The sequence below is a fragment of the Centrocercus urophasianus genome, unplaced genomic scaffold (genome assembly GCF_019232065.1).
Source record: "Centrocercus urophasianus isolate 14NV4802_14NV808 unplaced genomic scaffold, USGS_Curo_1.0 seq_15, whole genome shotgun sequence".
Lineage (NCBI taxonomy): Eukaryota > Metazoa > Chordata > Aves > Galliformes > Phasianidae > Centrocercus > Centrocercus urophasianus.
This window is the reverse complement of record NW_024884697.1, coordinates 25,312,193-25,339,677: the sequence shown is the minus strand read 5'-3', so window position 1 is coordinate 25,339,677 and position 27,485 is coordinate 25,312,193. Positions and strand designations below refer to the sequence as shown.

The 27,485-nt window shown below is 40.6% G+C and overlaps 1 protein-coding gene across 2 annotated transcripts in view; it reads left to right on the top strand.

The window, feature by feature from the left end:
• ZNF277 (zinc finger protein 277) overlaps window positions 1-27,485 on the top strand; it is a 53,861-nt gene that overhangs the window by 2,878 nt on the left and 23,498 nt on the right. Inside the window, exons 2-5 of one of the 2 annotated variants that reach the window (XM_042815383.1) lie at window positions 13,774-13,922; window positions 18,108-18,309; window positions 20,940-21,028; window positions 22,800-22,882. In XM_042815383.1, coding sequence (XP_042671317.1) covers window positions 18,251-18,309; window positions 20,940-21,028; window positions 22,800-22,882 — 231 coding nt within the window. In that variant the 5' untranslated portion in view covers window positions 13,774-13,922; window positions 18,108-18,250. The remainder of the gene's footprint in view (window positions 1-13,773; window positions 13,923-18,107; window positions 18,310-20,939; window positions 21,029-22,799; window positions 22,883-27,485) is intronic. The other variant, XM_042815382.1, reaches the window with a different exon arrangement.

Here is a 27,485-nt window from a genome sequence, read left to right as displayed (position 1 = left end):
GTTAATTCCCTCCAGCAGCTGTCACTGAGTGGCTTATAATAAACATATCACTGTCCACAGTGCAAGTTTTCAATCTACATTAATTATGCTACATAGCAGCATTTCTTAAAGCATCTGTCAATGGATTTTTAAGTATTCTGAATTTTTCTTTTCTGAAAGTGTGTTTTCCATAGCTTCATAGGCAGTCGGTAAGTTACAATTTCATATGTAAGGTTTTAGTGTGCTCAGATTCTTTTCAGTGCAATACCATTCTCCTGGAGAATTCTGTGCAGAGCACACTATTCCTTCTGCATCTCTCATGTCCCATTTTTAAGGGGGTCTGACTTGCTATAGAAAACTAAAGTTTCACCGTACTTGCAAAATCCCCTCTTTCTTGTTACTACCTAGAGGATACTTCAGAGAAAGTTGTTGCTTTTTTTTGTTGTTGTTTTCCTTAGTACTATAAGTATCCCTACTTTAGCTCAATTATAAATTCCCTTTGTGAAGAATGTTATGAGAACTGCTCAATCCACTGGGTCTAGGGAGTTTTCTTTCTTGGTTACTGAAGCCCAGTCCTATGTATTTTCAGACCTGAGATATTTCACTGTTCTGGCTCATGGATGTGTCTGCTGCTGTTCTTGTCTTCAGGTCTTAGCCAATGGCAAGACAGTATGTATTCAAGAGAGGCATGCCAAAACAGAAAAAAACATTGATTAGCCATGCAGACAGCTACAGAGCAATGCCTTTATCATACACTCATAAACACCAATAGTGCTCACATAAGCAGCAATACAGATAGCACAGTCTTGTTCTTCCTTTCTGGTCAATCAGGACTGACATTCGCTAGAGAAAACATGATTGCTTTCTAGATTTTTGGGACCCACCATGTCTACATACCTCTTAAATTTGAGCATGTGCTCTAAATTTGTTTAATACCATCCCTGGACTTTGGGCCAATTATGCAGCCACTGGCTCAGACACATTGTTTTAAAATATAACCTTCTGCTCACTGTTCCAGTTTGATTACACATACAGACACGAGATGCTGTGGAAGTTCACCCAGGCCCCTCCTGTTGCTGCTGTTCAAATCTTTCACATGTACACTCCAACCTTTCTTGTTTCTGGCATCTGGACCTACAAGTTTTACGTGCTGTGGTTTCTCTGCTGCCATTTCAACCTCTTGAATTTCGGGCTTTCCAGTTGCTGGCATCTGGACCTGCAGGCCCAGTGGCCCACAGTGTGTTCTCCAGGTCTACCTTTAGACCTTACAGCACTCTTGTCTATGCGGCAGGGTAAGAGTATGCATAAGTTAAGAATATAATTTAATAAGAAGGCAGGTAGACTGCAGTGATCATGTGCAGGGCTCAGGAATGTACTTACATGCAAGTGGCTGTTTTTATGCCAGTCTTTTCTGTTTTCCCATGCTTGTTCTTCTCCCTTATCTGTCTTTATCTCTCCATTTCTCCACCCTTGTCTTCTCCCACATAAGTCTGCCTCTAATTATTTATTCACCATTTGTCCTACGTCAGCTATATACATAACCATATTTGTTCTTTCTGATGCTCTTTCCTGGGTTGCATCTCCTATGGCCTCACTGTATCAGCCCTGCTGGCCTTGCAGGATTTTACTCTCCAGAAGATCCCAGTATCCTTCCCCATTTCTGTGTGAAGCCTGGCCATCTCTCGCATAACTCCCCTCTTCATTATCTTAAATCCAACCATTCCTCAGTTTTCTCTGTAGCTCACTTGCCTACTCTGAGCTTAGTAGCTACAAGTGAACTCAAATATTTATGGGAGTGGGAAAGTGAAGCACTTCTTGGCTCCCATATGCTAAATTAAAGATGGGATTTGGCCTCCTTGTTGCTGCTTCCCTTCTGTCCTGGAAGCTGGGAGGTGAGGAGGGGTGTGGATGAGTGTTTCTCTTAAGTTGTGTCCCTAGGTTATTGCTAATTTCTGATAATAGCATTGTAATAACCTTTTCCTCCATGTTCACTGCTCCAAGCTATGTTAAGGGTATGGTGCTGCGGAGCACCTTAGATAAAGCTTATGCATGTATCATGGTGGCCCTACTGGAGAAATGATTAAAAGAGTTTCTCAGCAGTAGCTCCACACTACACAGGGATCTTCAAAAAAAAGGAATTGCCTCTCTATCTCCGTGTCTCGTTTGCTTTGCCCTGGGAGAGCCAGGCAGAGAGGGAAATGTTAATATCACCTATGTATGTGCTCTTTCCGAAAGCTGAGTCTTAAGATGTGGAGAATTAAGGAGTGTGGCACCTTTGTGTCCCATTTGGATGGCAACTTCAGGGTTGAAATTCACTAGTGAAAATGTGTACCCTGACTGTCGTATCCAGAAGCCTGCTGACATTTGTGGATCCGTTGGACACTACCGTGGTTTTTGACCCTATCTGATACCTATGCTGAGGCCTTCTTATCCTTCCTACTGGGCAGTTAATCCATCCTGGTGTTTGCTGGCAGAATGGAGACATGCATTGACACTTCTCTCACTGTTACCACACAGTTATGGGTCCCTCAGATACTAGCAGCCTTAATGTCTGCTCCCCGAACCTTGGGCCTCTTACCCAACCACTGTCTTAGACATTCCGTCTTCCTGGGTACAGGTGTCTTTATATTCAGTGGTTACTTGCTGGCTGTCCCAGTTTCAACTTTCCTAGCAAATTACACATGCAGACAGAATTCAGTTCACTAGGAAAATACAAATGCGCTATAATCTCTGTAGCTGCAGATATCTGGACCAGCGACATGCAGTCACTTGCACAGTCTCTGACACGTGGACTTTGGAACATTATCACCAGGATAGAGGATGAGTTATACAAAGAAGTAGTTAAGAAAACCATGAAGAAGCGTCACCTACTGTGATCAGATACGAGGCTTGGTCAAAGAAGCATACCTGCTGGTGGCCTGTTTAAGTGCATTGTCCTTTTTGTTTCCACTGTCAGCGTTTCCGTATGTTTGTTCCTCCCTGATCCCTTCCTTTCTGTGCCGTTGGCCCCTCTCTGAGTTTCCCATAATAAGATTTACATCAATCCACATTCCACTGTTTCACACAGTTCTGCAAGCATTCTCAAATATTCCATAATATTTTACAGTAATTATACACTCCTTTTCTTTCAGTGACAGAGTTCAGGTTGAATCTCTTCAACACTGCATCTGAGTAGTTCCTTAATGGTATTCGTTCCTGAAGTGACCAAAGACTTCTGGTCTTCATTATTCTCTGTCATCACCTGCTCATTAATATGAGTGTGTCTGTGTGTGTAATCTATCATCATTTTCCATGTTATTAATTATAAATGCTATACAGAATAGTTCTTAACCAAATAAATTAATGAGCCACATACTCTTCCATTCCACATATCGTTATGCTACCCATCCTACCCAAACCAGCCTCTGGGTAAGTAGTTTACCTCCTTCCTCTTCAGACATCTGCCACGTGTGTTTGTGAGCTGGGAGATGATGGCTGTTTGCTGTTAAAACCCCAGCAAGGTGACAGAGCAGTCACTGCCCAAGCTTGTGTCTTATCACTTGTCGGTTTATTCACCAGAGTTCCTCAGACATTAGCTTGTGAGAGGTAGGTCATCCAGCCCACCCACACTTGCCTGTGTCTGCTTGTTGGGTTTAGAGTATGGCATCCTTCTCAGTATTCTTCTTTAAAACCCCAGCCAATTCCAAATGTTTGTATACTCGTTTGCGTCCTCATTTGTTCCCAACAAGAGGCTACCTCCCATTCAGAGTACCACCAACTCTCAACTCTCTGTTTCTTGAATTGAATCTATGCATTCAGTTCAGGATTCCAAGCCATATGCCATAGATTTTAGGGAGAAGGGAGTGCTTCTGCCAGGAGGCATTATGAGCTCTTTAGAGAATCTTGACTTGATGCAAGTTAATCACTGTGAAAAGAACAACTAGCAATTACACCTGGAGGGTAGGTTCACTATTAAATTCTGTGAGTGCAACACAGTTTACTGTAATGTGATTACCAGAATGAACCTCCTAAATGAGCATTATCTAAAAATGTTTTAAGAGCATATTTGTTATGATGTTTAATTAAAAATGTAATTTGAAATGAAAATAAGGATTTAGGTCACATGGAGAACTGGAAATTGTTAAGTCACAACTGGTTAAATAACCTTGTATGTGCTTCTGTATTTGAATAGCAGAATCTTTTCATGTAACCATTGCAATAAAACTATAGTGGTTTTTAGCCTTTCACAGGATATTTGTTAAGAATACTGAACACCTGGTGACAGGAGAATATACGAGTGAAATTAAATATCTTCTTAAATAGATAATAATGTATTAATTTAAAAAAATGGATTGTATTGCTTGATAGTGATATCTGAACTGCTCTCTATCCTTCCATAATTTTAGAAATAGTTATGTTAAAATGTGCAGTGTGTTTTATATAAAGACATAGGGTGTCTTCACACCTTACCATGAATGTGTAACTCACACTAGTACAAGACAAAGAATATGTTGAATTCTCCATAAATACCCAATAAAGACATGCAGGTTGGTTTTCTCCAAATTCAGAAAACTTTCATAGCTTAAATGAAGAAGAAAATAGATGGCCTTTGTCTTCGTTTGATAGAATTCCTTAACTGTCTACTAGTGGAAGTACAGCTGCAATCAAATCTAGTAATCCAAGCCAATTCTTACCTGCTCAAGTTCAGATAAAGGCTTTGGCTCATGAGCACGCTAGCAAGTATCAGATACTCAATACACTGAGTAGAGTTCTCTGAGAGGTAAGCTGCTTCAGACTATCTAAGCATGTGTGTGAGAACCACAGAACAGCTTAAATGTGATAACTTGTTTACCTGCTAATGCTTTTAGCTTGTCTGAAATCTCTGCTCAAGCATTCTGTTACCTGTGGTGAAGCAGTTGCTGAGCTACGGTGAGTGATGATTACTACATCTGCAAGCTGATGAAGCCCTTTAAACTCTCTCAGTATTACCTGAAAAGTTTCTCATTACTAGAACAAATAATAGATGAGCAAATACCGCATAAAGATGTAGAGGTGTTACAAGTTTTTGAATATTCTGAGTATCGCACAGATGCTAAGATAATTTGCTCTGCCCCATGAAACACCCTGTTGACAGGAGTTGTTTTTTTTTGTTTTGTCTTTGCTTGGTAACACCAGTTCTCTGTAAGACTCCAAACCCGTAAATCATGTCCTCTGAGGTCTGCCATAAGATGTGCTTGTCATACAAATGATTGAGTTCTTCCTATGAGTCTTCAGCCAACTTTCATGAAGAAACATATAGGACTTAATCTGAAATGCTGTTGTGATAGAGTGTATGGTAGGATAAGAGGTAAATAACTTGAATATTACGAAGTTGCAAACTTTAAATATTTTAACTTCATTATAGTTGAATTCTTGATTTGTCTGTCCAGACAGTCCTCATAAACTTTCTCAACCCTGCATGCTTCCTTGCATCATGTCTGTCTTTTAGACCTCGCTAGAACTCTGCGCCTGTGTGTTCTCAGTGCAAAAGTGTCAGTTACTCTCAGATTGTCTCTAGGACCTCTCCTTCACATTCTCATCCACGAACACCCAGCTGGCTGAAGCCAAGAGAAAAGCTTAAAAGCATTTGAATGTCTTTCTGTGGATATTTTAAAGTAGCTTTTAATGTTGCATCAGTATATAAATAAAAGAATTACACAGTGTGGGAAGAACTATGGCACTGAAGAACTGGAGGGAAGGAAAAATGGAAATTTTGTACAGCTTTAAAGCAAGACCATATCCCTGAAGACCTGGGCATGTAATTGTGACACGCAGCTCATTCAAGTCAATGGAATGCATACGTGAAGATGTGGATTCTTTGCAGAAGTGTTTCTCAGGTCATCAATAATTACTTGAAATGAATAAAACTAGTGTCCTGTGGCTTGATAATTGTTGAATTAAATAGTATGTTGTCAGTACTTTTAAAACTGCATAGCCAGACTGGAACTGTACTGCCTAGGCTGTGATAGTGTGCAAACTCTTGAAAGACGCCAAACTGCTAAATAGTAAGATTAGGTAGTTTGAAGGATGTATACACAGTATACCTTAAGGATATATCAGTTATTACATAAGAATACAAACAGGATGTGTATGGCTATTTAAGTGATACTGTATCCTGTTACGAAATGACTCTGCACTATCTGGTAGGGCAGCAGATTCGTATCCAGAGATATAAGCAATAACACTGTACTGTACAGATGCAAAATGCTCAGACTACTTCCTAAAGACGTAGTACCCATATTTGATGTTTTGGTTATGGTGGGGAGTGCTAAACTGAATTCTTCATTAACTTTACATGCTATATGTTATGGCAGCCAAATTGTAATTATGAAGTAAATGTAAATAATGTTGTGTTTTACTTGAGTTTAGTTTTCAATTAGAAAGGATTATAGATAATCACTGTATGGCAGCAACTATAAACTTCTAAAATTTCTGAAGTATAGGAAATGGCATGCTTGCATTCTGATTATCTGGTTGTTGATATCAAAGCTGAGTTTCCCAGCTTGCAATTCCGTGTCTCAGTCTTCACTGCTTGTTTTCCACTTGTGTTTTGATATTGTAAACCCATAAATGAGAAATTGTGGTAGATGTTTTGTCAGTGGCTTCATTAGTCCAAAACTCAGACAGACGCCATCTGTTCTTAGTCATATATTTCAGCTGGCTTTCTTAAACTTTCCATTTGAGTTTTTTGCTTCTTGTTTTCTCTGGACAGTCTCTTCAAAATAGTGGGGATTTTTCCACATTCTTTTATATTTCTCTCATTTTTATGAATGATGGACTGTGACCATTGTGAAATGGCCCAGCTGCTTCTGGATCATTCTGGCTTATTTAGATGTCACTCTCCTATTTGTCATTGGTTGTTTGGACCCTGAGGAGTGGCTGTTCCTCTTTCTTGCCCTGTATAGTAACTGCAGGTTAAACGCCTTCTCTTTATCTGTTTGGTGTATAATTGTTATAACAGGATATGCCATCTGTTTCAATCTCACAAGCAGGTGATACGCTGTGGCTGTTGTACATTGACAGATAATTTGCCACAATATCAATGGCATGGCAGATAAAAGCAGTTGGTGCTGCAGTCTCTGCAACTGTATCCCATGGTTTGGTGTTTTTACTTTGGATGACATGCAGTCAGTCAGCGTTCCCACACCAAGTATCCTCAGTATGTGTTTCAAAGACGTCTGAGACAGCGCTCCTTGTTTTAGACCCAAGTGCCTCTGCTAGGAGTTGGTGTGCATTTTGTGCATAGCTGGCCTCCAAATAAATCTAGTTAGCACGCACCAAACTTCTCTCTAAACCAAACCAATCTGCAGAGCATCTGGAGGATGATCAGAGATGTCAGGGAAGATAATTGGCTAGAGAGCAGCTTGGCAGAAATAGATCTGGGGGTGCTGGTTGATGCTACTTGAATATGAGCCAGTGGTGTGCCTGCGTGTACACGAGGCCCAGCATGGCCACTGGGCAAGTGAAGGGGTTGTCCCCTCTGCTCTTTGCTGTGTGGCCTCATCTCCTGCACTGGAAGGCCATAAAGCTACTACAGAGCATCCAAAGGAAGTCTGAAGATGGTGGAGGGCAAGACATGAGAGGAGTGGCTGACATCCCTGGGTGTTCTCAGCCCAGAGCAGAGGAGCTGAGGGGAAGCCTCATGGCAGCTGCAGCTCCTCACAGGGAGCTTAAGGGCAGCGTTGAGCTCTGCTCTGTGTGACAGCCACAGGGCCCAAGGGAATGGCATGGAGTTGTGCCGGGGGAGGGGCAGCTGGGGGTTAGGGAACGGTTCTACATCAGAGGGCAGTGGACATTGGAACAGGCTGCCCAGGGCAGTGGTCACAGCACCAAGCTGCTGGAGTTGAAGAAGCACTGGGACATGCGTCTCAGACATAGGGTTTGAATCTTGTGTGTTCCTGTGTGGAACTCAGAGATGGCCTCAATTCCTTCAGTATCTGAAGGGGAGCTATGAGAAGGAAGGGGACAGACTTTTTGGCAGGATTTATTGTGATAGGACAAGGGGAAGTGGTTTCAAACTAAAAGAGAGGAGATTGAGATTGTATTAAAAGCAAAACTTTCTTTGCAGTAAGAGTGGTGAGGCACTGGAACAGGTTGCCCAGAGAGGTGGTGGATGCCCCGAACTTGGAGACATTCAAGGTCAGGCTGGACAGGGCTCTGAGCAACCTGATCTAGCTGTAGGTATATCTGTTCATTGCAGGGGAGTTGCATTGGATGAGCTTTAAGGGTTCCTTCCAAATCAAATGATTCTATGATCCTTGTGGGTCCCCTCTGTGATTCTGTGTCTCTTGCATGGGTCAGATCTGCTCCAAGAGGTGTGAGGAGAGGGAAGGGGCTGCTGAGGAGATGCAGGGAGCACGGCACAGTGCACAGCCACTGGTCTGCACGTGTCCCAGTAGCTTTGCAGTCCCAATGTGGGATTGCACAAGACTCATAATATGGAAACAGCAATGGTTATGAAGCAAATGCTTGCAGTAATAAGTAATGTTGCTGTCACTGAAGCTTCTTGCTAGCATTTGTCTTGACCAGTGTGCGAGCACAGAATTTTATTATGACTCAGTAATGCACAAATAAATAAGATAGAGCTTTTTCTCTGAAGGATGGCATGTAACAGAAAACATCCTGCTAGAGTTTTTAATTTGATTTTGTCTTCTATGGGATGAAAATATGCAGCCTGTGTTATTACTGCACTAATTTAATGTTGAGGAGTCTGCATGCATTTATACAGTTAACAAAATGTTGCCTGAAAAACATAAACAATTTGTATCACTAATTCTAACATTCTAATTCTGTTTCTTGAGGAAATTTAACTTCAATTATTTTGTCATCCCTTCTATGAGCTACATTAACCGAAACAGTCATTAAGTGCATACCACACTTAAGAAGTTAAAGTCCGTGTCTTATTTTTAATAACTGCTTCAAGGACAAGGTAAATAAGTATAATATCATGAAATGTTTACTTCAAATTCTAGGACACAGAGTGTGTTCAAATTTGATATGGCGTGCTGTGAGACATCACCAAGATCTACAAGGCATTAGAGCTCTGACTTGAAAATGCTTTCTTCTGAAATTGGTTTTCAAAGATTTATTTATGAAGTGTGTAAATAGAGGATTATTTGAAATAAAGTCAAGGCTTTGTTTTCCTGAGCTGAGATATCAATTAGGCTGAACTATATTGATCCACGTCACTGCACATTATAATGAGCTGTCCTTTTCAGCCATTGTTTTTTCCAGTTTGAATACCAATTTATGGAGGTTTGATTCTAAAAGTAGAAACAACTTCTTTTGCAGCTCTTCATCTGGAAATGCTCCAATTCTCTGAGAAAGCAGCAACAGTCCGCAGAGTTGCTAACACACAGTGCTTCTTCATTGTACTGATTCCTCGTTAAATACAAAGAACAGTTAAACAAGTCAGCCTTGAAGTCTTTCTGAGTATTGGGAAAGCGTTAGAATAGCTGATCTCCACCTGTTCTGCCAATATGAAACCTACAAATGTCAGGATCCCAGAAATGGGGTTTCTGGGGATGCACTTTGAAATTAGGATTAAGTTCTATTAGTCTTAGAAAAATTCAAGTAAAGAGAATGCAATCATTAAGAACCCCTCTTTTCCTCAGAGCTGAGGTCACAACCGCATTAAAGAGAAACTAAAACAGGCCTAATTTCAAGCTTGCTAATGTTTTCACGGATGTCTGTGGAACAGTGGCAGTAGTAAGATTTGCAGGCTCTAAATTTTTCGTGTGAAAAAAAACTGAAATTTAGTCTTTATATCTCAACTCTAAAACAGCGTTTAATAATTTAGCATAGTGCCTTTGATGTGTCTTGGTATACTTAATAGCAAGCTAAACAGAAAAAAAATCTGATGCTTTTTACTAGTTAGATGATGAGTATAAAACAAAAACCAAAATGATCGCTTCTGTCGTTCCATTTCAAATTCTTGTGTTGGATATTGCCTTTCTCTTCCTGGGAACTTTACATTCAGAGTCTCAGGCTGCATAATTACCTTGGTAACCTTCCGAGATACCAAGGTGAGATTTAATCATTGCTTCTTAATCCCTGATTTTAGTATCTAAGTTGGATCTCAACTCTCCGTATCTACCTTATCATCACACTAAACAATATAATCAATATAATTTACTTCAATATACTTTATGTCTATATAATTTACTTAATTTACTTCAAAGATACCTTCTTTGTTGAAATATCATATTGTTGTCTACAAACTGAAATCAGTATAACAATTCATGTAAATTGAAGTGATTAATAAATATCAATTTTTATATCAATTTTTGAAGCTAAACATTTAAGTACAGAGAAGATGTCAGGGGAGACCACTATTGATTACAACCAGTCATCCTCGTTTGCTTTATTGCTTTTCTTATTAAAAAAAAAAAAAAAAAAAAAAAAAAAAAAACCCAGACATAGTGTTCTGTATAGATGTTACAGCAGTTTTTGTGTATTCAAGATCTGCAGTTTTCGTCTTGCCAATGCATTGAGGTGAATAATAATGGCCAACTGAATGAGATCCTTCGCATGAGTACAGTGTCTGCAGAAATAAATGTTTGTAGAACTAACCACAGAGTTCTCACTGCAAACTGCATCCAAGGACAAAATTTAGGAAAGGAAAAGCTTTGAGGAGATCATATGGCAAGGGTAAAAATAAAGAAGTATTCTTGGAAGGAGAGAGCCGGAGGATGATGGCTGGTGGTGCAACTCATACATGTTTTGCATCTGTGCTTTTGAGTTGGGGGTAAGGAGCAGAGGGTGGAGTGGAAGTAAATGAGAATTATGGTTTGTGGAAAACTGCATGAAGGACTTAAACTGAACTTGGTTTCCCAGTTTATGTCACAGCCCTGCACAGAGTTGAGTACTGAAGGTGTTAGGGCTGCAGAGAAGGAAGACAAGGGCAATCCAGGAGAGAGTGAGTAGAGTGGGTTAGAAAGGAAGCTGCAGCAATAGGTGTGGAAAGCAGGCATGCTGAAGCTCTAGAAGGCTTTTTTTTTTAGCAGTGAGAGTAATGAAAAACACTGTTCCGTTCACAGTGCACTTCATAATAGCTGTGACCTGTTCTGCAAGCCTATAGCAGCACCCATAGGTGAGACAAAATCCTGAAGCATCTCCAAAGGAGTTGGGAAGAACTTACTGAATGGCAGGAGGAGTGGATGCGTTAGGACTTGGGAGATACTCTGAAGGTGTTACTGAAACCAATGAGATGTCTGCTGTAGGAAGAGTCCAGGAAACAACCTTCACAAACAGCAAAGCAGGAGTTCTGTTAGTAATCATCACGTGGGTTGTCACTTGTAGGAATTACTGCAGCTGCAGTACAGGAACATTCTTTTGCTAATTTTTTCATAGTTTTACTATGAGTAGGAATTGACTTTGTAATTTATTTGTCTAGCAAACAGAAATCCTGAAGTGGTGCTACCATTTCACCACATAGGTGTTCTGTAAACAGAAATGGTACTAATTTTGCTGAACAGCATTGGTAACAAATCAGAGTAGCTCTAAAGGATATAAGAGAAATCTTCACAAAGAAAATTATTTCTGAATTGAATATAAATGTTATTTCATGTTTGTGACAAAGGTATCAAACATTTAGTTAAGCCAAAGTCAGTCCATGCTGTTCACTCAGAAATGAGGCATTGTGTGGCTTTGTTTGCACAGAATGTGTCTGTAATGTGTTAAATATTTATAAATGGCGTATTAACATTGGCGTTTAAATATTGTTATGAATACTTATGAGGATCACTTTCATCTGCATCTGCACACACGTATGTGTGTCCCTCTCAGTGTGAGTGGAGTGCTTTTGCTCTGGTGTTTTTTTGTTATTCATGCAAGACGTTGAGTCTTCCTGGGTTTAAGCAGAGAAATGACCGGCACTGGCATATACCTGTTGGTGAACTAGGCAATCATGTAGTCTATTATTTAAACATGATCTCACTGGCAGGCAGATTGGTTCTGTTTTATTAAAATTCCAACACTTCACATTTTTATTAATCACTTTCCCACTTCTTCTATTCACTTGTATTCCGATGCCTCTACACCGGTACCCATAGCAACACTTGTTAATGCTAATGAAACTGCAACATCCTAAGCTCCCCGACAGAGCAGCCCTGTTAAATATGGCTATTTAGCACAGTTGTATTTCTGTTAGTTCCAGCTCCCAGCAGACACCTGCTCTATAGAAACTCAATCCTGTGATACTGGGATTTGGTAACTTACAGCTTTTTCATAGAGATGTCATTCTACTGAAGTAAAAATTTCATATTCCCAGACAGTGGATGCTACAGAATCTATACAGTTTCTGTAAAACTGACAAGGTTTAGCTGTATGATTAAGTACACTTTTGAAGTGCTCATTTGCATTCAATGAAAAACTGCACAGAGCTGAGGCTGACTGATCTTGGGGGAAGCCACGGGATGCGTTGTCTCCTACAGCACATGGGCATTTTAACTAAATATCATCAATAGTGTGTTAACAAGCAGAAGTAATAGCTAAATCCTCATAAACTCAGACTGAATGATAATTGAACTTAATAGAAGTACTTGAGTGCTTTAATACATAAAGCAAGAAAATTGTTATGGGTATTGATTCTTCATTCACTGAGGCACATATTTGCATGTAGTATTCGTGAGCATGATGACAGGGTGGTTTATTTCCTTTATTCTGAGTTTTGGTTTTGAATACTGTTTATTTGGCAAGTCATTAGTCATCCATCTTTCATACTTCTGGAAACAATGAAAAAATCCTGTAATCAGTAAAAAATCGCTTCCAAGAATGCAACCACAAATTAGGGAATGCCATGGTGCCAGCAAATACATCTTCCAGTGCCAAGGTTGCAGAACAGAGAGGCTGTCATGTGTCTGTTTCAAGTGGCAAGCCAGTGCTTCTTGGTACTCATTTCTATCACAGCTCAAGAAAGCTTGAATATCAGGCAAGCTTTGTGCCTACTCTTTCTAGAAGAATTTTGAATGCAGTACTGTTTTGTGCAGAACTGAATTTAAGAATACAGCTCAACTCCCTAATGTAGGGGGGGAGGGGGCTGATTACTTCAGGAACTAAATAATTTTGCCATGTAATCAGTGTAAGCTTGGGGGAGGGTGCTCAGCCTTTCTGCCTTCCAGCAGGCATCTGCTGTGCTGTTGTTACAGTGTGCCAGGTTTGCTCTGCGCCTTTTGTTTTCCCGTCATTTTTACTCCCCTTTGTTCTTTACATGTCTGAAACCTCCCATTTTTTACTAATTGTTTACATTCATTTATTTGCCTCTGTATCTTTGTTACATTCATTTTTGGTTTAAGATCATTTAAAGTTCTCCTGCTAATCTCCACCTAATATTAACCAGCAGTATTAATGAGATAGTAAACCAGACTTGTTGGTAATGACTTGATTCATTCAGCTACTGGATTTAATTAGAAAGACACTTAGCATTCCAGCAGATGTTCTTATTTTGTTTCATTGTCCTTGTGTTACCAGCAGTGGGCTTATAAATATATACTGTACATGACTGTATTTACATAATATGCTCTTCAACTTGAAGCCTTGTTCCTGTGCCATAAACTGCAAGAAATTACCTGAAACCTTGAAACTTCTATCATAAGTCAATTTGCACAAATTCCTCTGTTATCATTTAATTTCTTAGAACACTCACAGTTTTGAATTTTCACAGTATTCTTTGTCTAATTAAAAAAAAATGCTTAATTTTCATAAAAGCAGTTTGATTTCTTCTTTCCTAGTTACACTTGCCTTCTAGTCCCATAATTGTCATTCCTCTTTTTCCAGTGGCAAAGCTTCCCAGGGAAGGGTCTGAGTTGGGCATTCTCTGCAGACTCATTTGGGAGCTCCTCCCTGGGCTTGCTGAGTGCCTCCTGCAGGTATCTGCCGTTCCCTGAGATTGGCACTTGAATCCAGCCCAAGTCCAAGCCATTTCGGTGAGCCATGGGAACAGTGGAGCTTTGCTGTTGATCTGAACGCTGTCTAGCTGAAGAATGTGTCTTATGGAGCAGCTTGAACTTTTCCCCACTTGCAGTTAAGCTACGTAGCTCTGATGTGCGACCAGAAAGAGCAGAGCAGGACACATGTTAGTGCATTTGGTGACTCAGGTGTGCCTGCACTGAGAGCAGTAGGTTTTGCATCCCATGCCAAACGTTATTGTTAGGAAGCACAGCGATAAAATTGTAGTACTTTCTTTTCCTTTATGTGTAATGCTTTTCAAGGAATCTCGTAAACTTTATAAAGCATGCTTACAGTACAATCACATAGAACAGCTAAGGCTGTTAAGCAGCTTGCCACCATGAGAGCAGGAAGGTCCTGATTCATCGCAGTGCTTCTAGCTGCGTGCTCCTCAGCTTGCTCGTGCCCTTACTGGAGCATCTTCAATGTTACTGGACGAAAATAAAGAAGTGAGTAGTTCTGTCTGGTTAGAGAGCTGAGTTGACCCAGCAAAGGACTTGGCAAGTATAGGAGTCAGCACAAGCAATGGGGCAGGTGTGGTGGTTAGCACAAGCAAGGTGGCAGGATCAGGTGCTGGAAGATGGTATAGCAGGGCATTCCATCCCTCGATGGTTAAACCATCTCCTAGATACATCTTTCACAAGTGACCTTTAAATGGACAAATCTTTCCTTGCTTTTCTTTCTGCTATTCAGATCTATTGTATTGGCTATAAAATTGCACGGCATATTGCTTTGTGATAATTGCATGTGATCGTGCAGAAAGAGTACATTGCCTGCATTGCAAAAGTCTTTATTATGCCTTTGTGGCATAACGTTTACTTAACGTGCAAACCAACATTACTTTTGAGTTGGGAACAACCGTATTTAAAACTAAAAATGTTCCAGTAAGGAAAATGAATCCATTTTGAGCTTGTTGCTTCATTAGCTGTGAAGGTTAACTAGTCTGTATTTAACGACACTTAAAATGAAATAAAGCCATGTAATTTCTCTAATGGGCAGCCTTCTTTCATTTTCCTTTATCATTGGTAAGTGGTGTATAGAGAGTGCAGTGTGTAGGAAGCAGGATTATGTCGTACTAATATCATATGCATACCTGCAACAAAAAGTAGGGCCTTTCTCAGTTTTGAAAGTAATTTGTGAAATCCAAATCCTTTTCTATACTCACTCATTGTCAAATGTCTTTAAAGTATTCATTTTATTTTTCCCTAAAGAACAGGGTATACCTTTTAGTCTTTGTTTTCGGAGAATATATTCCTGTAGTCTTTTATTTCTAGTAATTTACATTTTTAGCTCAGAATTAGCTGTAAAAGACTACAATTTTATCTGTCATTGTTAAAGGTTGAGCAACATGATGTCAGCTGTCAGCTGCCAATTCTGTAAATGAGAGAGGGGTTTTCTCAGCTCCTGAATAAGATGGACTTTCCATGAAGTCTTCGGAGTATCTACTTACATAACAGCCATGCTGGTTTTGCATTAAGTAGAGAAGGAAAACTCAGAGGCGAAGGAATGATTTGGCAGAAACTTGATGGAGGAATTTTACAGAGAACTGTGTACTGTGCTGTTCACCACAGGCACAAATAAGAAGGGAATTATGTGATACATTTTGCTGTTATTTTGTTTTTCAAGTTATAAACAGCAGGGCCAACTGAAGCACTGCAGAAGAATCTCCTGGTATTTGAGTGAACTAAACAACAGAAATGCTCTTCAGTGTTAACAAATGAGGAATAATATACCTGGGAGAGTGAACACAAAGGAGATGTGTTTTAGTTAATACGTGATTTACTTTTCTGAAACTTTCTGAGAATTGAATGAATCCTCATTGCTCTCTATAACTTCCTGAAGGGAGGTTGTAGTGAGCTGCGGGTCGGCCTCTTCTCTCGTGTCATTAGTGATAGGACCAGGGGGAATGGCTTCAAGCTACGGCAGGGGAGATTCAGGCTGGACATGAGGAAGTATTACTTTTCAGAAAGGGTGGTCAGGCACTGGAATGGACTGCCCAGGGAGGTGGTGGAGTCACCGAGCCTGGGGGTGTTCAAGGAAAGGCTGGATGTTGTGTTGAGGGACATGGTTTAGTAGGAGCTATTGGGAATAGGTGAACGGTTGGACTGGGTGATCTTTTAGGTCTTTTCCAACCTTGGTGATTCTATGATTCTATGATTCTATGAATGGTTAAGAATGATCCTAAAAGCAAACAACATGCTTGGAAAAGAAAAGAGAGAAGAGACTGAGCAAAAACTGCACTGATTCAGAAATCCATGTTCTTCTATTCTTGTTTTCTCTCTCCTCTCCCCAAATAAAGAGAGTAGAGTAGAACAGGCAAAGAGCTGAACGGAGGCAGCAAGGAGTGAATGACCATGTGGAGAATATGTAGTGCTGCTACAGGTTTGGACAGGTGCTAGCAGAAAGACACTTTCCAAAAGTGCTGAAACAAATTGTGAAAGAAAAATCTACTAAGTGCTGTTAGACTGAGGTACAGACATAGCTTAAACTCTGCACCCTCAGATTGCTGTAAGATTCTGCTATCTGTGTGATCGCTGTTGTTTTGCCCTGTTTTCCCAAGGCATTTGCTTCCTGCCACTGTCAGACAGGGTACTGGATGGATGCTTAGTCTAACCATGTGAGAAGTCAGTGTCATGGCAGTAGGTTCTGTGAGAAGCTTGCAGCTTTTCACTCACTTTACTGTGACTGCATGTGAGAAATGCATCCCAGTGCCCTCCCTCCCTGCCAAGCCTTCATCTGTTCTTCAGAGTTCAGCAGCTTTTCTCCAGTATCTGTGGCCACTTGGCTCCAAATGTAGCATCAAAATTAGCTGCTGCTTCGGAGATTTCAATGATATGAGTAGATTTATTTGTTCTATTTTGATGTTTGTATTATGTGCTAATCCATTAACTTCTATGCTAAAGGCTGTGGACTTTGTTCTGCTCTGTGCGTTTATCCTCTTGTTCAGTTTTCTCTTGCAGAGAGATGAAGCACAAAGGTATTTTCACGGATTCTTTTTTACTTCACCTTCTCCTTTGAAATAAATTGCATAAGCTTTGAAATAAATTGTGTAAGCTTCTTCAGTTGCCACACCAGTCCAGCAGTCAATATTTCAGTAATTCTCTTTCACTATTAGCCACACTCTTTGGGCATCAGTACTTCCCCCCGGTTTATTCCTGCTGTCACTCACCTCTGCTCTGAAAGATTAACAGATCTGTTCTCCAAGTCCAATTCTTCAGGTCTAAACAATTGCTTCTCCCTAGTACTCATGCTGAGTAAGTGTATCAGCTCCTTGTCTGTGTCACAGAGAAATCCTGTCTTACACACCTGTCTCTGGAAAGTCAATTTGATGAGGCAGACAGGCTTTTGTTTATTTGGACTTGTGAATGTTCAAATAGGTCATTGCAAGAGATCTACACCAAAAATGAGCAGAAAACACTGTAGGTGCTTACTGGGCAGAGCTGAACTGGCTGGCAGAGTATCTGCTTAGTTCTCTTGGTGTCGTTAAGAGTCAGCAAATGCAAGGGAAATTAAGTTGCTCTACTTTTCACTGTAAACACATTTTAATGACGCTTCAAGCTATAAACCAATACTGTAAGAATGCAAAAACCCAGAATCTTGCAGCTAAAAAGTTCTGCTTAGAAGTGCTGATCCTTTTGATAGGATTGCTGTATCATTTAGAGTAGCTAAATTTCAAGCCGCTGTTCTTGAAATAGGAAAAACTGGAACAATTTATACAACCTCAGTGTAATAAAGAAATGTCTGGGGGAAGGGAATAGGCTGAAGTGCAGGCAAAGCTAGCAGAGGAGGAATGTCAGGAGCAGCTGTATTGCTGCAGGTAACTCGGTGTGCTGTGCACTACCATCGCTCCGTGCTGTGCAGTTTTACCAGGTAAATAGAATTCTGTGTATCACACCCGTCAGTCTTCTGCCAACACACTGCCTTGACAGAGCGTTTTACATTTTCATGTGGCGTAAGTAGAAGCCTTAACGGTTGTGCAAGGCAGATTTTGTATTCCACAAAAGCAGCATAGAACTGAAGAAGCTGTATTTCCTATGTTTTTGTGCCTTCTTCCCCTTGTGGCTCCCAGCAGCTCCTGTTTACCGCTGTCCCCATCTGCACTGGAACTGAAAATTTGTCACTTAGTCAAAACTAATTTAATTATTTTTTTGTCTTCATTACAGAGTGTATTTTGGAGCCTCTGTCTCTACCAGAAAGTCCAGCAAGTCCCAATGGTGTTGCTGCTGTAGAAAGTTCTCCCTCTGTGCCTTGCATTTTCTGTGAAGAATGCTATGTCTTGGCAGAACAAAACCAGCTCCTGAAGCACATGATAATTGAACACAAGCTTGTCATTGCAGATGTGAAACTGGTTGCAGATTTTAAAAGGTATGGAATGTATTGCTTATACTAAATGAGTATGTGAAAGTATATAAAGTTCCAGAAACTTTGTATTGTTACAACGCAGGGCAATTCCTCCATTAGAAATTCTTTGTCATATCCTAGGACTTCTCAGCTATATAACCATAACCAGCTTATAACCAGCAAGCTAGAGAGCTGTTTATTTCATAAAGCGCATTCTAGACAATCAACTCTTCCTTTTTTTTTTGGTCTTATTTGTATAGGAAGGGATTATTTCTACCACTATATAATGTCCTAAAGCTGTATTATGTACAGAAGCTGCTCAGCACATGAGCTTCCGTATTCTGGGGTGAAATTCACTTACCCTGTCTTAGGGATGCCAGTATTTCCCCACAGAAATCAGATTTAATCCTTAACTGTACTTCACAGGTCTGTGATCGACATGTAACTGTGACTCCTACAGCTGTGTCACTGATCACCTCAGCAGGATCACATTTGGCTTGCTTTCTTTTAGTGTCCTGCAGTAGCTGGCACAGCCCCAGCTGGCTTGTGATTTCAGAGACTGGGCACTTGTTTGGCATTTTGCTTCCACACACAGGGATGTATGGTCCTGTCAGTAAGCTAGACAGTACCTACCAATTTGTAGCTAGCTCTACTGCAGTGTTTAGATGTTAGGTGGCTGATTTCTTAACTAGAAGGAGTTTTCTGGTAGGTCTTCCATGACAAGTTACTCAGCCAAAGACAGTAATTTGTGTCTAAGCTTTAAGATACAAAAAAATTAAATATTAGGATGAAATTGGGAAGATAAAAGCCATATAAATCCTTATTCCAACATATGAGTTTAATGTTGCTTAAAATTGGAGACTAATGCTTGTTTTTGTTTGGTTTTGTGCTGAAAGCAGCAGAACAAGAATTCGGTGTTCTTCAGAGATAATGCTGTTTTCTTCAAATAAATAAAGGGATCAGAACTGCTCAGTAATGGAATGCCAGTTTAAGAGAGCTTGGGGGATTTATTCTGGGTTACTAAAAATGTATTTGAAAACCACCTCTTCAAGAAAAAGTCAATTTAGATTTTTATTTATTTATTTATTTATTTGCTGTTAATGCAATTGGAAAGTATCCAAATGTTATAGAAAATGGCCCCAGGATGGAAATCATGGAGTTGCTACTCTGAAGTATGTCTTCTATTCTTTGCTGCATCAATTATTAGCAAATTAGTCTAATACCGTGAATAAAAAGGCAAGTATAATCTAAGGTGTTTAACTGAAGTGTGGAATACGAATACATAACATTATATATGTGTAATATATTCAGCAATGACTTACAACCAGTCTTAGTTACGCATTTATTGACTGAACAACAAGAGCTGAAGGGTCCAGAGAAGAGCAATGCTAATTTACAATTTTTTTTTTCTTAAGCTTAGAAAAACAAACATAAGTTGGCAGTAGGAGAAGGGGTAGAAATGAGGGGAATGAGCTTTCAACACATGCATGATGTAGAGGTCACTGACCAGTTTTTCTCTCTATCTGGAAATGTGACAAGGTACTGGCATTGTCTGAGCATGGATTCTTTGTGTTAAGTTGCAGTCTTATGGTAGCAAGTTGCTTAAGAGTAAGCTAGCTTCATGGCATAGAAATTATGGTGTGATGAGTCTGTCTAAATGATGTTCACTTATTTCACTACAGGGGACAGATTAGGTGACATCTTGAAATCCTTTTGCACATTTATGTCTTAAAAACTCCAGGAGTCTTTATGATGGCATGTCAGTAAGAAACAGCCAGTGAATAGCTATCCTTTACCTGACCAACTCCATTGTTATTAATGTCATGCACCAGTCATAAATATAAATGTAAACATACATTTAAGCATTTCCCAATTCATTATTATTATTATAAGCAGGGCTGTTTTATTCCTTTCATCATAGTACTGAGTGTGTAATTTTTTTGTTGTTGTTGTTAGACAGTGGCTTCTGTTTCAGTGAGAGCCTAATCTCTGATGGGGTCTGTTAATGGTGCTATAACAAACTCTGATAGTGCAAGCATGCTTTTAAACAACTGTTGATGGGTTAAACTTTCAAGATGTGTTTAGAGCCTTCCTTATTCTGTCTGCTACCTCACCCCCCACTGCTTGGGGACTTCTTTTTTCTGTCTTCCTAGCTGTCTGCCAAGCTACAGCTTACAGTAACTCCACAGGAGACCTGCCAAGACATCACTTTTGACAAGCTGGTGTTTTTACTGAGTTTCAGATACTTGCCTGCATCTTACAGAACAGCAGCCTCAATATTTTGGGAATTTGAGAGTACTCTGTGGTATATCTTTTCAGTAAAGATGCACCTGAATGGTATATCTGTCTGAAGATATGAATAGGTCACAGTGTTCGTGTAAAGCTAAATGTAAGTCTTTCATTTTGGCAGGGTAGTTGAACCCAGGTTTAATGAAGCTGAGTAAATTTAATGAATTGGGAAACCAGATTAAAGGATGAAAATACTGAGAGAGGAATTAAAGGGGAAAAAAAAGAAAGAAAAAGAAACAACCCCAAACAACTCCACTGAGATCTCTAAGAATTTAGAGAATGAAAGACATGAGAGCAGATTAGTTGTTTATTAAACTTCTTTCATTCTTCTTTCTTCACTGATCATCTCCCCCTTATTTGTAAAGATACATCTCATATTGGAAGAAGAGGTTTGCAGAACAGCCTGTCACAGACTTTTGTAGTGTGATAAGAACAAATTCGGAAGCTCCCTTAGGTAAGTATACTGCTTATTTACTTTTGGCCAGATCTCACAATAATTACATGCTTTGATGCAGTCAGATATGAAATATCCTGACACGAGGTCAGAATACTGAAATCAGTTGCATATTTAACTGTACCCTTTTGAAGGATTTACTCAGCTCCAGGCTTTAAACACTGCCAAACTGTGGCCAGTTGCACATCAAGGCCTAGAAGCAGTGCTGATCCTCATAATGGCTAGGGATGCCTTGGTACCTACTGCATAAATAATCTCTGACTGTCCTGGAAATGTGGAGAAATGTGCACAGGGAACTGTCTTCCCAAATTCACTCTGCTCACCACTATTGGCTTGTGCCACTGGCTTCTCCCAGGCAGCAGGGCCACAGTCACACATACATTACCTTTCTGTTCCTGTGCTTACTACCCTGGAAATGTTAGGAGAAAATCCCTTCTCACGGGGGTACAAGGCCTGTGATTTTCTGCACTTTGACACAAGACCAGGGCTGTACTTCAAGGCTCTGGCCCTGTTTGACAATCCATGGTAATGTCAGAGTCTGATTGTACAAAATAAGTTTTTCTCTTACGTAGACCAAAACTTATTAAATGTGGGAATAAATTTCCTGTTGTGATCTTCACACCTTCTGTTCCAGGTAAATGTGTTTCTTTGGCTTCTCATATTATAACAGAAATACATAATTTACCTAAAAGCAGATAGGAGAATAGTAGGGCTTTTCTGCATCTTTAATGCTCTATGGAGAGCTCCTAAGAGAGGAAAAATGCATGCAACCAGTGCCAGAGATGGGTGGAAATGAAGTATTTTAATTGAAATGCATTATAAGAAAATGGTTCTAGAAAATGTGGAAATCACTTTGAAGACTGTAATTACCTTTATCTCACATATGAATAATTTTGCTGCTGAAATTTTAACACCTACCACTCAATTTGAAAATTGTGGATCAAGCACCTGAAGGTCTTTGCCACAACTGTAATCCAGCAGTAGCCCCTCAAGAGAATAATGGGAACATTTTGTTAATTTTAATGATGAGCTCCTTGAAATGCAATAGCTCAGAAATCAGGAGTTTTGTCTTATTTCATAGGGGGTTCTATGTAAAAAGATGGGGAAGTCTGAAATCTACCAAGTTTTAAGTGGTGAAAGGCTTATTAATAGTTCAGTCCACTAACCACATAACTCTTTAGTAAACATAAACTGTACATATTTAAACATAAGATATGTATTTAAAAATGTCAATGTATGTTATTAAACAGTTGTAATGTATACTTGGAGATGGAATGTAATCTGACCGTAAAAGGTGACGTTGGCAGGGAATTACCACTGCAAATCGGTAATTATTTGGAAAATAAGTGAAAAATCTCACCTGAAAAATAGAGTTAAAAGTCATTTCATTTTTCTTTCATGCTGACTTTATACTGTGAGGAATATCAGTGATTAAAATTACTTTATGTCTCAAGAAGAACCAACATAAAAGAGAATAAAGATGGTAGTGTGGAAAACCTGTGCGAGACATTTGTCCTTGTACTGCGATATAAATGATGTAAATTCTATTCGGTTTAAGATCAGACACATATGTATAATGGCTGATATAAGGTTTTTTGAGTAATTCTGTACAAATATTTTAGCATGTTTCATTAAATTATGTAATTAAAATAGCTGACCTTTATAGATTTAAAAAGTCATTGCATCCGAGGTTTAGCTGATTATATACCACAAATGTTCAAAACTGCAGCAACCTCCCATGCCTTACCCACACTTACTGATCTCTTAACAGAAGAACAGGACAATTATTTTCTTCTTTGTGATGTCTTACCAGAAGACAGATTACTTAGAGAACAGCTTCAGCAAAAGAGACTGGTAAGAAATTACATTTACTTCATTTTTAAGGTAAACAGTTCCACTGTATAAAACATAGGAATGTAGAGAGTGTTTTAAAGTTAAAGCATTTTTTGCTAAACTGCAAAATGATCTTTTTTTTTCTTAGTTCATTTCCTCAGCTTCTACAGAAAAGCACAGAAACTCCTTGTTCATAGATTTTTTCTGTGGAATAAATTTACAGGTTGAATGTGAGTGTTCCACAGGAGGGGAAAATATGCCCAGAGCACAAGAAAAGGCTGAGTGTGCTGAATGTTTTACTTCTTGAATCTGCAGTGCACTGACACACTATCTGTTGAGTATTCATTTACATCTAGAGAAATTAGCAAAATAAAACTCAGTGTGTTATATTGTGGAATGGTGAGGTAATACTTAAAAAATATTAAAGCAAGTTGTTTTCATGCTTTCAAATACTTTGACTCAAATTGCTTTAATTCACACTCACATACTCCCATGCACCAAGATGCATGATTGGAGGAAGTCTGGCCAGGATCATTTCTGACAGCTGTTGAATCCTCATGAAACCCTCTGGAGTTCTTGCCTGGTGATGACAACCTAGTTCTTTGGACAGATCTCTTGTATCTTAGGAGTTATCAGTTTTGATTGGGTAATCCTTTGGTTTTGGCTTTCACTGACTTCAGCTTCCATGAGTCTTACTCCAGGTTGCTGATCACTGTTCTATTTTGTTTTGTCTTCTTGTTTGAAATACATTTGTGTAGTCTGTTTTACTGCTTAGGCTAATTTAAAACATGAGCAAGAAGCTCATGTATAAACTCTTGTGTTCTTTAACATCTTCATCAATGACATCGATGATGGAATAGAGTGCACCCTCAGCAAGTTTGCTGACGACACCAAGCTGAGTGGTGCGGTTGATATGGTGGAAGGAAGGGATGCCATTCAGAGGGACCTCAACAGGCTAGAAAGGTGGGCCTGGGTGAACCTGATGAAGTTCAACAGGGAAGAGTGCAAAGTTTTGCACTTGAGCCGGAGGAATCCCAGGCATCCATACAGACTGGAAGGAGCGGTCCTTGAAAGCAGCCCTGCGGAGGAGGACCTGGAGGTCTTGATAGATGAAAAACTTAACATGAGCCAGCAGTGTGCCCTTGTCCTTGTGGCTTGGAAGGCAAATGGTATCCTGGGCTCCATCAAAAGAGGGGTGGCCAGCAGGGACAGTGAGGTGATTGTCCCCCTCTACTCTGCTCTTGTAAGTAGAGCAGAGTACTGTGTCCAGGTCTGGAGCCCCTGGTACAGGAGTGCCACTAAGATGATCAGGGGACTGGAGCACCTCCCCTGCAAAGACAGGCTGAGGGAGCTGGCCTTGTGCAGCATGGAGAAAAGAAGGCTGCGGGGTGACCTTGTTGCAGCCTTTCAGTACCTAAAGGGAGCCTACAAACAGGAGGGAAGTCAAGTCTTCGAAAGGGTAGATAACTGCAGGACAAGAGGAGATGGTTTTAAGTTGAGGAAGGTTTAGGTTGGATGTCAGGGGGAAGTTCTTTACAGAGGGAGTGGGGAGGTGTTGAAACAGGCTGCCCAGAGAGGTTGTGGATGCCCCATCCCTGGAGGTGTCCAAGGCCAGACCGGATGGGGCCCTGGTCTAATATTAAATGTGGAGCTTGGTGGCCCTGCATGTGGCGGGGGGGGGTGGAGCTTCATGATCCTTGAGGTCCCTTCCAACCCTGGCCATTCCGTGATTCTGTGAAACTCAAAAAGGGAAGAAGAAGAAGGGAAGAATATTTCCACTAAGTGTGGAAATATTATTTCCACTTGGGAAGAATACAGGAATGTTGTCAGGGCCTGCAGGGATGCAATGAGGAAGGCTAAGACTCGCTTGGAATTTGATCTGGCAAAGAAAGTCAAGGATAGAAAGACTTTTCTAAGTATGTCAGTAGTAAAAAGACGACTAGGGAAAATGTGGATACTGAATGAGATGGGTTTCCAGGTAACACAGGATGCTGAGAAGGAGGAGATGCTGAACACCTTTTTTGCTTCAATCTTTACTACTAAGACTGCTCCTCAGGAATTTCAGACCCTGAAGGTAGGTGAGAGTGTCTGGGGAATGGAAGACTTCCCTTTGGTCTATCTGGATACAGTCAAAGGCCATCTAGACAAAATCAATGGACACAAATCCATGGGCCTTGATGGGATGCACCCACATGTGCTGAGGGAGCCAGCATAGGCGACTGCTGAACTGCTCTCTGTCATCTTTGAAGGGTGTTGGAAAACAGAAGAGGTTCCTGAAGACTGGAGGACAGCCAGCATCACACCGGTCTTCAAAAAGGGCAGGAAGAAGAATCAAGACAATTACAGACCAGTCAGTCTCACCTTCTGTGATATCATAACCAGCTGGGTAGATGCAGAATGAGCAGTGGATATTGTGTACCTTAACTTCAGCAAGGCATTTGATGCTGTCTCACACAGCGTCCTTGTAATGAAGCTCAGAAAGTGTGAGATAGATGAGTGAATATTGAGGTGAACTGAGAACTGGCTGACTAGCAGAGCTCAAGGGTTTTATTCAGTGGCGCAGAGTCTAGTTGGCAGCCTGTAACTCATGGTGCTCCCCAGGGGTCAGTAGTTGGTCTTGTCTTGTTCAGCATCTTCATCAATGACCTGGGTGAAGGAATAGAATGCACCCTCAGCATGCTGGCTGATGAAACAAGGGGGGAAGAGTGACTGACAGCACCAGAAGGCTGTGCTGCCATTCAGCAAGACCTGAACAAACTGGATTGTTGGGCAGAGAAGAATCTGATGAGGTTTAACAAGAGCAAATGTGTAGTCCTGCACCTGAGGAGAAATAACTGTATGCATTAGTACAACTTAGGGGATGACCTGCTGGAGAGGAGCTCTACAGAGAAAGACCTAGGTGTTAGGTTGGCCATGAGCCAGCATTGTGCCCCTGTGGCCAGGAAGGCCAATAGTATCCTGGGGTGCATTAAAAAAGGCATGGCCAGCAGGTTGAGGGAGGTGATCCTCCCTATCTACTCTGCACTAGTGAGGCCACATCTGGAATATTGTGTCCATTTCTGGGCTCCCAAGTTGAAAAAAGTCAGGGATCTTCTAGAGAGAGTCCAGCGGAGGGGGACAAAGATGATTGAGGGCCTAGAGCATCTCCTATATACAGGACTCTTCAGCCTGGGACTCTTCAGTCTGGAGAAGGGAAGTCTGAGAGGGCATCTCATGACTGTTTATAAATATCTTAAGTGTATGAGTCAATAGGGATGCACTTGTTTCAGTGGCAAGCAACAATAAAATAAGTGTCAACAGGCAGAAACTGGAACTAAGAAGTTTTGTAGTAATGCAAGTAAGAACTTCTTTACTGTCAGAATGATAGCATTGGAACAGGCTGCCCATAGAGGTTGCAGAGTCTCCAGGCCACAGAGATGATAAAGGACCTGTATTACCTCTCTTATGAGGATAGGCTGAGTGACCTGGGTCTGTTCAGACTTAAGAAAAGAATACTCAGAGAGGATCCAATCAATGTCTATTAACATGGAAGGTGCGGGAGGCAAAGGGACAAGGCCAGACTTTTCTAAATGGTGTGTGGCAATAGGACAAGGGAAATGGCTACAATCTGAAGTATAGAAAGTTCTGCACAAACGTGTGTAAGAATTTCACAGTAAGGGTGACGGAGCGCTGGGATGGGCTGCCCAGAGAGGCTGTGAAGTCTCCTTCTCTGGGGATGTTCAAGACCTGCCTGGATGCCTACCTGTGCAACCTGGTCTGGGGAGCCTGTTTTTGTAGGGGCGTTGGACTTGATGATCTCTAGAGGTCCTTTCCAGCCCCTAAGTTCTGTGATTCTGTTTTTCTGTGATTCTGTGAGATATTCAAGACCCATCTGGATACCTACCTGTGCAAACTGCTGTGGGGACTCTGCTTTCACAGCGTGTTGGACTCGATGACAGCTTGAGGTCCCTTTCAACCCCTACAATTCTGTGATCCCTGTGATGTTTCGTCAAATTCAGAAGAGTGCAAGGCTTTAGCCCAAAGCAACTGCTGCTTAGTTAGGTTATGAAAGGAAGAGTTACACATTCTTACTGTGATGTGAAATAGCCTTTGCTATAAACACTGCTTTAAATATCAGAATTTTATCTTGAGTTTTTACAGAAAGTTTTTGTGAAATCAAGCTGCTGCTGTAGTTGTAGCTAAAGGATTCACAGCTTTAGTTAAAGCATTAAAGTCTGTTTAGTTTTTTATTTCCTTTACTGCAGTCTGAGTGTTGACTTGCAAGTTAAATACTTATTTTGCTTTGCAAAGCCTTTTACCTCGGGACAAGTGAAGCAATGAAGAGTGAGCTGGCAAGTGGACTCATGTGAGTTGCACAGAATAAAGACCAGAACCGCAAAACCGCCAGTGATTTTGCTGCAGTCTTTGAACCCTAACTGCTGTCTCCAACAGTAGGCTCAAACAAGGACAAATGCTATCTTTAAAATGTGCTAGCTACAGCACCAGATAGGAATATTTTAGGCTGTATTGCAGCAGGGGAGCTAGCCAAGGTGGATGTCATGCCGAGACATTATGGTGACTGTGATGTACTGAGAGAGACCAAGGAACGAGTCTATCTGGGTTAGAGTGCAGCTCGCTAAAATAG